Raw genomic sequence first — 12,434 nt, forward strand, 5'->3', positions numbered from 1 at the left:
GCCACGATGGGACACTGTGCTGCCATGAGCCATCTCAGGATCTTGAAGAATAGATGTGACTTCCACATCAGATTCTCGCATGGCAAAGCTCAGAAAATGGCCACACGTGACTCAAGGGCTGGGGGTTCCCACCACCCAGAACTCAAAGGCAGCTACAGACCCAAATGACCGTAACCGTTGGCAACTCTTGATCCCATAATGGATTTCTTCTATGGCAGACAGCCCCTTTGGGTGTGCAAAGCATATCTGTGAGTTTGGGAGGGGAAAAGATGGGGTGGGAGGGGAGTCATACAGCCTCTCCAAATTGCAGTTTGTGGCCAGTAATTCCAGCAGCTTGCAAAGCAAGAGTGAGGAGCAAGGAGAGGTATAGCAGAAGTGGGGCAAGCAGGAGGAGATGGCACCTTCCCCCTGGGTAAGTGGCAGGATGGCCTTCCGCACTGTGGGGAGTCCCTTGGATTTCCAAAATGTGGCTGCTGGGTAAGTCAAGGTGACACCAAACACAGACATGTGCTCCTCCCCCTTTCAGTCTCCTGGATGAGTCATGATTTCCCCAGTGAAACTTCTGAATCATTGGCACCCCAGGAAAGAGGAGGCAATCAGGTCTTTCACTCCTATTGTAAAGAAAATGTATCGCCATCGCTAATCAGCTGTGAGTATTCTCCAGACCAGGTGGGCATGGCTGAGAATGGAAGACAATGTGTGATGCCTCCAACTTTGAAAAGAAGAAAAGAGGCATCTGGCTTGCTTCATCTATAGCATTACATAACTCCCTAGATTAATACATAGAGAGAAGAAGGCAGACCCTTTAATTACTCATCTTATCTCCATTTTATTACAACATCAAGGTAAACAGTTGCAGGAGAAATGGGACTGGAGATAAACACGAAGATTAAGCCATTCACAATCTCATTGTTTTACACCATCCTACAAGGGTATAAATATCACAGGGTTCTGTACATGCATTTTAGGTTTGCTGTGTGTGTGCAGATCATGTGGGGATGTTGTTCTTTTAATTTCTTGACAGGTGACGGTTGACTTCGGTGTCTTGCAGCGGCTATGAAGGGGCTCTCTTGCTAGGACTGAGACCCAGCCTTTTTCTTCTGGAATTTTCTGAACTGAGACTGAATGGCCACCGCTGCGCGTTCCGTCTCTGGTGCATCCATGTCAATATCAAATTCTTCTTGACCTTTCTTCTGCCCATCTGTAGCAAGAAAAACACAAACATAAGGCAATTGCTGAGCCAAAAATAAGAAGGCAGGTACCAGCCCACCATGTGCCACATTCACACATCCCTGAGGCCAAGACCTAGTTTGCAAAATAAAATTCAGGTGTTCATTTTCTCACTCTCATCACAGTTCAGCATCTGCTGTCTTCTCCCTGCCTGAACTCCATACCCGAGAGGAGCAACAAAACTCAAAGACGCAGCCTCCACATTGCAAATTCCATGTATATGATTTTCTCTTTCTAATGGTCAAGTTTTCACATATAGTTTTAAAAATATTAGGTGTGCTGTTATGTTCTCCTACTTTCTCACATCGATACAATTTAAATATGGCTGCAGGTACTGATTCAATGATAGCTGATATTCATGACAACTCTGAGCTAAAGTTTTTAAGCTGAGTTTCTGCGAATACTTCTATTGCCAGTGAGATTTGCTTATTATGATAAGGGCTTTTGCCTGCATCACTTTCTTGACCCAGTGATACCAGTTGACTTTCACAATTGGCTGGACTTTCACAAGTCTGACTTTTTATTCCAACAAGCTAAGCTTAGCAATTCATTCATCAAGGCAGAAGGATTTCAATAATTCATCATGTAGTTATCACTGAAAATGTGATATAAGCAAAATCAAAGTTAAAAGAAGTCCTGACTGTCCCTTTGGACCATGTGCTTTCCTGAATGCAGAGCATTTACAACTTCTAGCCAAATAGTAAAAACAAACAAATAAAATCCTATAGTCATAGGCGCGAATCATCTTTGTAAAGCCCAGTCCATGAAGGCTAAACATCAGAATCATCAAAGGCATCTCTTAATTTAATACAGACCCTGGTGCCCCACCCAGACTCAGGGCTGCCTCCTTACACCACCCAGCGAGCAGCAGCTGAGAGATGAGTGCTCTAGACAGCAAGACCAAGGTAGACAGACAGCTATCCCTGCAGGTAGGACCAGACGGCCTTACTTTTTAATATGACTCAGGTGATTCGAAGGTGAAGGAGGGTAGAGAGCCAACCCTCATGTCTGCAGATGCAGTGACTTAAGTGAGGTGCTAGAGTTTGCTTGAAGCAGAGCCGGGGTGGACCCAAGGCTCCTGCACCTAAGCCAGGAGCCTTGCACCGCTCAGGGCTGGCCCTAGGGCAGAGGACCCCAGAAGTGTGGGGCGCACACCCAGCTCAAGGGCAGAGACGGGGCATTTTAAGCAGTAGCCCTCGCCAGGCTGAAGCAGAGGATGGGCTCTGCTCCTGACGTCCCCACCAGGCTCCTCAGCTAATACTGTAAGCTAAAGGCGGTCCCTTCCCTTCCTCGGTCAGCAGCTTTGTATAATAAAGCTTAGGCTCACCCCCAACAAGAGAGTGGGGGCACTGCGGGTCCTAGCAAATAAGGCAGGCTGGTTCTCTCCTGCTCGTGCTCTCTCGCTCGCTCTCTCTCTAAGATAGATAGATAGATAGATAGATTGATAGATAGATAGATAGATAGATGATAGAGATAGATGAGAATTAGTCCTTATTCTCTCTCTTATATATATATATATATATTTATAGTAATCTTAATCCATCTCCAAGGGTGTGACTCCATTGTAAATAGGACCTTTTGATGAGGCCACTTCCACTAAGGGGTGACCCAACTGAATCAAGATGGCTCTTAATGAAACCATGGGAGAGACACCGGGAATCATGACATAAAGTCACTATTCAGGCCAGACCCTGCTTACCAGGATTTCTTCTTCTCCCATATCCAAAATTCTTTCTGAGCCTGTTTTACACAAGGCCAAACTCTGCTGTCGGCAGGAGACCAGAGCACGTGTGAAAACACTTGTCCCCTGGATGGCTCCTGAGACACTGGGAACAAAAGTCACCCTCCTTGGAGTCAAGATTATGGGGAAGAAGAGTCGCTGGAAGCAAATAAAATGTGAGGGGTTCCTCTAAAGGAAGATAAGACGTGGCCTGCTGGTATTTCTACCATCCCGTAAACCACCAATCAGAATCGGCCAACCCGAATCCCCATCCCTGTCCCCACCTCCCTCTGCTCCCATCCTATGACTGTCCCTTAGTTCTTGGATTCGGAAGACAGATTTAGGCTTGCCTCCTGTCTCCTTGCTGGTCAACCTTACAATAAATCTCTTTTCTCAAAATCCTGATGTTACAGTATTGACTTCTGTGAGCATGAGGCAGTGAGCCCATCGCTTGGTAACAATAATCCTATTCCTGAAGGATTTGTAGGGAGGCCACAGAGAGAGAAGCCACAGCAAGCAGCCAGAAGCTGGAAGTCAACAGAACATGGGAGAGAAAGGAGAATTCTCTGCCATGTGCACCACCATGTGACGAGAAAGCCAAGGACCACGGGTCCCAGGCAGCCAGCCCGGGAATGCCTGGGTCTGGGGGAGAAAGCATCTCCTTGCTGACCTCTTGATTTTGGACTTCTTCTAGCCTCAAAACCATGAGCCAATAAATTCCTATTTTTTAGCAAACCCATTCCATGGCATTTGTTTGAGCAGTTAGGAAACTAAAACACAGAGGCTACATGGTGTTATTTCTTACTGCTTCTGGAAGCCAGGAACATTGCAAAGGGTGGGCATTTCCTGGGCCTCAAGTTGATGGTTTTAGAGTTTCAATCGATGGTATTACATGATACTGAGACCGGAAAGCCTGCATCCAGCAAACTCAAAACACGACTGCCTTCCAACTGGCTCCAGCTCTTGTGCTAACCACAGTAAACCTTTGTCATTTTTCGTAAGGTGGTTTAGGGTTCCAGATCCTTTTTCCTCCCAGAGTAACCCTTGTGTCTACCATATAATGACTGCAAAGGGAAAAAATCAGCACTGATTTAAAAGAAGATGGGTAAGTTCTTTTTTAGATTTAAAATGTTGCTGCAACATGAAGTTTTTGAAGGCCCTGATCTATCTTTATGCTTTTATAATAATGTAAGAAAACAGCAATATTTTTTGACAAATAATTCATGAAGATGCAGGAAATTATGTATATTTAGGGAATATATAATGAGACCATAAAGAAGGGCCATAAGAATCAATTTCACAATTATATCTTAAACTAATATCCTAAGCTAAAAGTAATTTATCAATTCCTCCCTTAATTGAAAATTATAACAATGTTTAGAAAGAAACCACTAATATTTAAGCAATTGTTAATTTCTATTTATAGATTTAAGTGTTCCTGGGGGAAGGTCTGCCACTGAGCTAGCCAGGGATGGGTAAACCAGAGTAAAAGGGTGGAGAAAACACAACTAATAAGAACCTGTGGCCTGGAGATTGTTGAAGTTGTCCAGAGAGTCTAAGAAAAGTCTGCGATACACACCCTGTACATCGGCAGGAATGAAGGACAGACAGAGGGGAGCATTGGGGGGTCCAGGGTAACCACACTCAGTGGCTCAGACCATTCTTGAGAACTTGGGGCCCCACAGAGATTGGAGCCATCGAGGCTGCCGGCCAAGCTGGTGATAACACCAACCTCACAGGGTGGAGGGTGCCCACCCAGACCACCTGCCTTCCCGCCCTCCATCACTCCCAGGGCAGATGTAGGGCATCCACCCACAGCGCCAGGTGGCACAGATCCAGAGACAGGAGCTCAGCCAGGCCTGCAGGCAGGTTGAAGTCCTGGTGGGTGGACTTCCCAACCGGAGCCCCTCCATCCCTGCACCGTGCACTCCAGCCGCTCCGGGTTACACTGGCTTTCTGTTATTCCACATGTGCCTTTCCCCCCACATGAAAAGCCTCCGCTTTTAGAGCACATGCTCCATGGGGCTTTTAGAGCACATGCTCCATGGGGGCGGGTCACTGTCTGTCTGGGCCAGCAGCTCCCACGGCACATGCAGAGAGAAGGAGTTCAACCAATAGCCAGCGATATGACAGGGAGCTACGAGAATGCCTACTGCAATCCCGAGGACTAAAACGGGTGAGTTCCAGTTAGGGATTCAATCCTGTCCTTCAAAGACATGGTCAAGTCCTGACCCTGGTCCTGTGAAGGCGACCCTATTTGTAAAGAGGGTCTCGAAAGATGTTGTTACTTATGATGAGGCCAAACTGGATTAGGATGGGCCCTAAATCTGATATGACTGAGGACTTCTTAACAGAGACACAGAGACAGAGACAGAGAAAGGCACAGCCATGTGATGCAGGCAAAGATAGCGTTTTGGATTGCTGGCCTACAGACTTCGAAGGGAGCGTGGCCCTGCTCACACCTTGATGTTGGACCTTGTGGTGGATTGAAGCTGTATGTGCCTCAGAAAAAAACACATTCTTAAACCTAATCCATTCCTGTGGGTGTGAGCCCATTGTACGTAGACCTTTTGATGAAGCTACTTCAGTTAAGGTGTGGCCTGCTCAATTGGGATGGATTATTATCCTATTAGTGGAGTCCTTTATAAGAAAATGAAATTCAGACAAGACGGAGAAAAAACCATGGGAAGCAAGAGGCTGGACATCAATGGAACCTGGAAGAGAAGGGAGAGACCAGGAGATGCCGCCACGTGCCTGGCCATGTGACATGCTAAGGACCAAGATCGCCAGCAGCCAGCCCAGAATGCCACTGTCTTCAGGGAGTAAGCATCACTTTGATGACGCCTTGATTTGGACTTTCTCTTAGTCTCATAATCAGGAGCAAATAAATCCCCATTGCTTAACCCGACCCATTTCATGGTATTTGTTCGAGCAGCCCAGGATAAGAAAACAGTATCCAAGTTGCGATATTTAGTCTATGGCAAAGACCAAGTCTAGGAAACTAAAACAGACCTCCAGCCTCTGAAATGTAGAAAATAAACATCTGCTGTGTTAAGCCCCCCAGTTTGTGGTTCTTTGTTACAGCAGCTCCAGGGAACTAAAAGAGTCACTATCAGGGATAACCATTTAATTTCAATTTGTGAGACTGGTCAGGAGGCGAGGCAGCCAGGAAAGCACAAACGTATCCTCATGCTCTGTGCTGAGGGTTTGTGGACTTGGGAGAGCCTCAGGGGTCTAGTGGGAGTGAAGAAGCCCCAGGTGGACCCAGAAGCAGCCCTGGACTCGGGCTGTTGACATCAGGGAGCTTGGGCTGGTTATTTAAGCCCCTCCATGTCTAGAACAGGCCTTGCCACCGACATCTACCCAATGAATAAATAAAGCACAGTCCTCATTTCCATATTCCTTAGGGATAGAACGTGACTCCCTCCTATCAGCAAGATCCCCCACCACCACTGCTACCATCCCGATTAGGCAACTGGCAGCAGCATGGGGAGGGGACCCAGTGAGAGGCAGATCAGAGGAGCACCTTCCAGTGCTCTGGGATTCTCAGGAAGGTGCTCAGCTTTTCTGGTTCTCAGCTTCCTCCTCTGTAAAATGAGGACATCAAATCATTTTTGAATACCCTGCTGTACTAGCTCCCCATCCTATGCGCAGACCAAAGCCATATTGTGAGTTAAACCACAGGCGGAGCAGTGTTGGGGATGGGGTGCACAGAGCTGCAGAGACAGAGGGTGGTAGGGGCTGTGAGGCAGGTCCCCAGCCACGGCATCCCTGCTGCAGCTCCACAGAGAGACTCAGTGGTTTCTTGGGCCTCAGTGCAAAGTGGAAGGGAATGCAGTCCGTTACGGTGGGGCCTTGAACCCAGTGCAAGCCGGCGACCGCGGCATCAGGCACACGGCAAGAGGCCCTCCCAGCCTTTCTGGAGGGCAGGCAGCTGCATTGGCTGAGCTTGTCAGGGATGGGCCCAGCCCAGCCATACAAGCCATAAAGACCCCACTTTTCCTTGTTCAAGAGAGACTTCTGCTATTGATGGATACAACCTGAGGCTCACAAGTCAGGAGAATATGAATCTTGGAGAAAATAGTCTGGTGGTTCCTTAAACAATTAAACATGGACACAGCATTCCCACTCACATATACCCAAGAAAATAAAAACCTATGTCCACACAGACTCACCCAAATGTTCATAGCAGCATTAGTCACAATATCCAAAAGGGGACTAACCGAAGCATCCATAACAGGCTAATGGATACATAAAATGTGGTCTATCCATACAATGAAATATTATTCAGTCATGAAAAAGACCTAATGGGTGCTGCAGTATGGATGAACCCCAAAACACTACACAAAGTGAAAGAAGACAGACACAAATGTTTACATATTGTATGGTTCCAACCATATAAAAGTCCAAAATAGAGAAATCTATAGAGAAGAAAGGAGATTGGTGTTGTCTAGGGCTGGAGGGATTGGAGTTTGATGGGCTAGAGGGTGCAGAGTTTCTTCTTGAAATGATCAAAATGTTCTAAAGTTGACTGTGGTGATGGTTGCACAACTCTGTGAATATAATAAAGATCACTGAACTAGATACTTTAAATGGGTGAATTTTATGGTATGTGAATTATATCTCAATAGAACGGTTGAAGAAAGAAAAGAAGAGAAACCCTTGACCAGTGGAAAAGAAGAGGCTCCTCTGGTCTCCACAGCAAGGAGATGTGGTAGTGTTGGCGCCATCTGCATTTCTTCTACATCAGGAAGGGAAGGTAAGTCTGGATTAAGTGTGGGGGAAAATGTTCTCAGATAGTGGTCTAGCCATCCTCCTTATTCTTCTATGTGTTGCTTCATTAAAACATTTGAAGATATAGATCGGTGCAGGAGGGCTCTACCTGAATTTTTTATTTAAGATTCTGCTGCCCAAAAGGGACAAAACACACCAGCCACCTGGCTACCGACAGTGACTTTTTGTTGTCCGGAGTGGGCCACGTTCCACCAACATGCCTGGCAGGCCGCCCAGTACTGCCCAGTTCCACTGGGATTCTGGAACTCCCCCTCTCTGTGTAGACATTGGGAAGCTGACTGTGAGAAAGGACCCGAGGATGTTCAGACCAGTGAGCTGATTCAATGTGAGAAGGTAGTGATGGCCAACTGCACTGGAGAAGGAGGATGGGCCCACCTCTCTGCTCGGGAGGTGGGAGAGGGACCCCACGGCTGCAGCGTCCTGGGTCTGGGCCGGCCGAGACCCCCACATGCCGACTGGACTTCGTCCAGCTCTGCAGGTCCATCCCCGGGACTGGCTGGTCTCCGAGGAGTGGGGCAGCCAGTCTGCCCGGCTGGGCAGTGTGGAGTCAGAGCCTCTCACGCACCGGCCCCCCGCTGCTTCTTCCTGGACAGGACCGACGAGCGTAGCTGCAACGTGGCCCCAGGAGGCTGAGCTCCCCCTGGGCAGAGTCTTCCTCAGACAACTAAGGGATGAAGATCTCTGAAGATGGTCGGTGCATAATGAAGAAGCGACGGCTCCTGGGGCTCAGAACTTCTCCCGACACAGCACCACCAGGACCTCCCTCTGGGAGCCATACAGTTCCAACTGAAGTTAGACTTTGCACTAGTGCACATATTTCTTATGCTATTTCCCTGAAATATTGCCTTTTCCTTGTAGAAACTGAGACCAGAAGTGGCACCTGATGTTATATAGTTTATGATGTCACGGGAAGCCCTTCCTAAAGATGGAATTGTAATAAGAGCTACTCTTTATTAAGCATTAAATAGATCTTCCCTCATGTATTTAAGTGGATATTTTACAGATCATTTGATGGCAAATGGGAAATAGAAAAACACAAAAGTAAGGAATTACTCCCAGCTGAAGATCAATCACAAATGACTATTACATGTCTCTGATATTGTAATGAAAATCCATAGAATGAGAAAAGGATTAGATTTACTAAAATTCCATTTGCATTCATCAATTCTGTTAAAGCTGGAGTCGTGGTCATCAAATCCATCCTACAGTCCATCAACGGATACTTATTGAGCACCTAACCTTACTTTGGGCTTTAGAGATTTCCAAAATGGCTTTATATTCTGTGCCTGTTGGACCTCGGCAACAGCTTATGAGGCTGCAGGAAAAGGGCATGTCCCCTATTTCACACAGACTCAGAAACTATAACATGTCTCACCAAGGTCACCTTGCCAGCATGCCACCTAGGGCGGACTCGGAATCCAGCTTCTGCTCCAAATCCTGTTTGAATTCCTCAGCGTTGCACTACTTTCCACTCCTTAGATGTAGGCCAAGATGGCAGATGTCTGCTCGGGCCAGCTAACATTGCTCAGGAAAAAATAATCGGTTAAAGGGTCCAAGTTTAAACATATAATACACTCAACCGTTTTGCAAAATTTGCTCGTTTGGGAAAATTCCTTGCAAATTCCTTCATTCTGCAAATGGTTTAAAATGCCTGTTCTAGGTGCCGGGAGAGAAAAGATGGCAAGTCTGCTCACCTGGGGAAAACAGAAAGCAAAAGGTAAATGCACAAATGAGTAACCAAGGAGAGTGTGCCCCGGATGTCAAGGAAGGCCTCTGGAAGGAGAGAGTATGGGGGGAAGCACAACCCCCAAACGAGAACCTAAAACCCATCTGCCTCGGAGGGGACAAGGCAGCAAGCAGGGGCTCTTTGGGGACAAGTAACAACACATTATGAAAAATTATTCTTCACCATGCACCCACAGCGTGAGTGACAGACTTCAAATGATTAGCATGTATATTCTTGAAAAATCAGCAGACATGAAAAATCACCCAGGGCACAACAGAGCTATTCACGGATGCTGCAGCAACTAGAGAGAGGATAAAAAGTGGGAAACGTGGCAGAATTCAGAAATATACCATATTAATCCCCAGTCTTCGGTAAAGCGAACTCGTAAATAAATTTGTTTCCGAGTTTATTACGATGGAATTTCATTGCCTAGAGGTCCTGGCAATAGGTCGTGAACACAAAGGCCTTTTAGTTTGTACACATGCACACGCACACACATGCACACACATAGGTAAGGCATTCATTTACATATTTATAGCTCTCCATATTTTAAGATTTATTTTATAGAAACAAATTACCTCCTAAGACCTAATCCTGTAGATCAGAAATTCGAGCACAAGGCAGTAAATTGGCATATAATTGTCCTGAGTAGGAGTTCTCCTTGATTAGGAGAACCATAAAAGGACCAGAATTTTAGCACGCCATAAAGAAATAACAGTCATTTAACTTAAGTATGCCTTGCCAATGGGGTAGTTTAATGCCAAGGTTCTTAGAATGTCCTTTGAAAGAATTAACATCTGTCAGTTGTACTGCTCTTTTATGTAATTACGCTGATTGACACAGACCCTTTTGGGTCTTGAGCCCCCTAAACTGGCTGTCCTCCCCTCTCCCACCCCATGGCAAATTTATTGGCCAAGAAGGACCAGTGTAGATTCCTTCAGAAGGACCCAAACCAAGGCCCCTGAAGTAGGGAGGGCCAAAGAGACAGGTAAGGAAAGCACGCACAGATTTGAACATTTTATCCCTTAAGCCTCAAATTGGATGAGGATATATCTAAAGAACAAGGTATCTAGTGTTGGGGAAAAGTTCAATTCTTCTTGAGAAAAAAATAATAAAAATACATTTATTTATAGAGTCCATTAAAAATGCTGGCAGATAGCATCACATTTTATGAAATGCCAATAAAGAAACAAAGACAATGCATCCTTTAAAAGGCTGAAAGCAATGCATAAAGGGGCCGCGGTGTCCTTCAACCGGTTGTCCTGGGTCATAAACGGGCACTCTGTTGCTGGGCAGGAGAGTGGAACTCCAGCACACAGATGCTGGAGTGCCGTGCCATTTCTCGCCCCTGCCTGCTGGCACTGTTTTTATTGAGCGGGGGCTGCTGGTGCAGAGAATTGCAATTTTCCAGGTCTTTGCTAAGCGGCAGAGATTAATGAGCAAGGTCGGGCATTAGCCGTGACAGGCAGCTACGACTTTCTGAATCTATTGTGTTCTCCAAATCAAATAAAAACACAATTCCCGTTTCTTCCAAGTTGCCATTTACCTAGTTTGCATCTTCTTTGGTACTTACTGACAGCTTTTTCCCGGAGAGAGACATTCCCTGTGTTCCAAAATGAAGTCTTCTGGAGCCTAGAGTCTTGGTTCAAATCGGGTTCTGGTGAATGCAAAGCCTGATTTGGTCAGCTAAAAGTTATCGATAGCTCACCTCCAGCTCCTGTAAGTCCTCTATCTCCAACTATTCTCTTTCTCTGGTTCCTGCCTAGATTCATCTTGCTTATATAAAATGACAATGCAACTGTTGCACTTAGATAATAAAAGGAATACAAATCTGTGGGGATAGATTGAAAAGAATGAGCACTGATGACATCATATCTTCCCCCAAATTCATTACACTTTTGGAAGGGTACCACAAGAAGAGACAGAGAGAGAGAGAGAAGAGAGAACACAAATATCATTGAAAAAATATGTTTCTATTGGAAAGACAAAATTCATTCCCAGTCAAAATGCCTACATTTTCGAGAAAAAAATACATAAAAGCAGTGAGTTTTAATGAGACACAGCTTGGCTAGAAGAGGCCTGAATTCAAGTCCCCACTGTTCGGCTGTGGTCGAATCCTTAGTCTTTGCACATTTCAAATTCTTCCCTATGTTTGAAATTGGGATAACAATGAATCAAGCCTTGTTTTGTTCTGGAGAATCTTTTAGGGAGACAAGGAAGAGAGTGTGCCGATGTGCTTTGTAAACTGTAAGTTGCGATCACCAAGGCAGGGGGCATTACTATGGTTGGAGGTGGTGGGTAAGGCAGAGTGGCTGGCCCCACCCCTTCTTCTTCCGGCTCTACCCCCACCCGAGAGGGAGAGGTGGGGAAGCAGGAGGAAATTTGTTCCCAGGTGCCCTTAGCAGAGAAATCTGTGCTCCCAGCTGAAGTCGGCCAGGCGGCAGCCCCGGAGGGTTCTGAGAAGGCAGATGCGAGTGCCAGGAAGAGGCGGCCAAGCCCAGGAAAATTCCATCGCTGCCCAGCTTGGAGGCAGATGCCCCTGGCTCCTCTGGGGCAGCTGGAGTGAGGTTCCCCATCCAGTACCTGGCATCAGAGGTGCCAACGGCCAGGAGTTGACAGAAGTGGGACTTCTGCTGGGACAGACCCCCTTGTGGTTGAATGTTCTTCCATGCACATTGTTCTCGGCTCTGCCCAGCCCAGGCTGGGTGCACCGACTCCCAGAAATTCTGGAAGGGGTGTCACTGCCTGATAGAGTTTCTGGGAGGCAGGGCACCCACCCAGGTCATGCAGAGGCAAGGGAAGGCCAGGAAGAGCTCGGGCACAGGATTGGGCTTATTACAAATATTATAAATATAAAGAAAAGGATCCACCCATGTTTCTAGGCATTAGATAGCAGGCTTTCCTTCTTCTTGCATGGAAAATTCTTTAGAACTTACTGGAGAATAACTTTAATGAAAGGAGATA

General features: G+C 46.4%; 1 protein-coding gene across 1 annotated transcript in view; it reads right to left on the minus strand.

Moving 5' to 3' along the window:
* Positions 1-809: 809 nt before the first annotated feature.
* Positions 810-12,434, minus strand: part of PCP4 (Purkinje cell protein 4) — a 55,148-nt gene continuing 43,523 nt past the window's right edge. The window contains exon 3 of the mRNA XM_037831473.1: positions 810-1,201. Coding sequence (XP_037687401.1) covers positions 1,074-1,201 — 128 coding nt within the window. The 3' untranslated portion in view covers positions 810-1,073. The remainder of the gene's footprint in view (positions 1,202-12,434) is intronic.

Source organism: Choloepus didactylus, chromosome 1, assembly GCF_015220235.1.
Source record: "Choloepus didactylus isolate mChoDid1 chromosome 1, mChoDid1.pri, whole genome shotgun sequence".
In the NCBI taxonomy this organism is placed as follows: domain Eukaryota; kingdom Metazoa; phylum Chordata; class Mammalia; order Pilosa; family Megalonychidae; genus Choloepus; species Choloepus didactylus.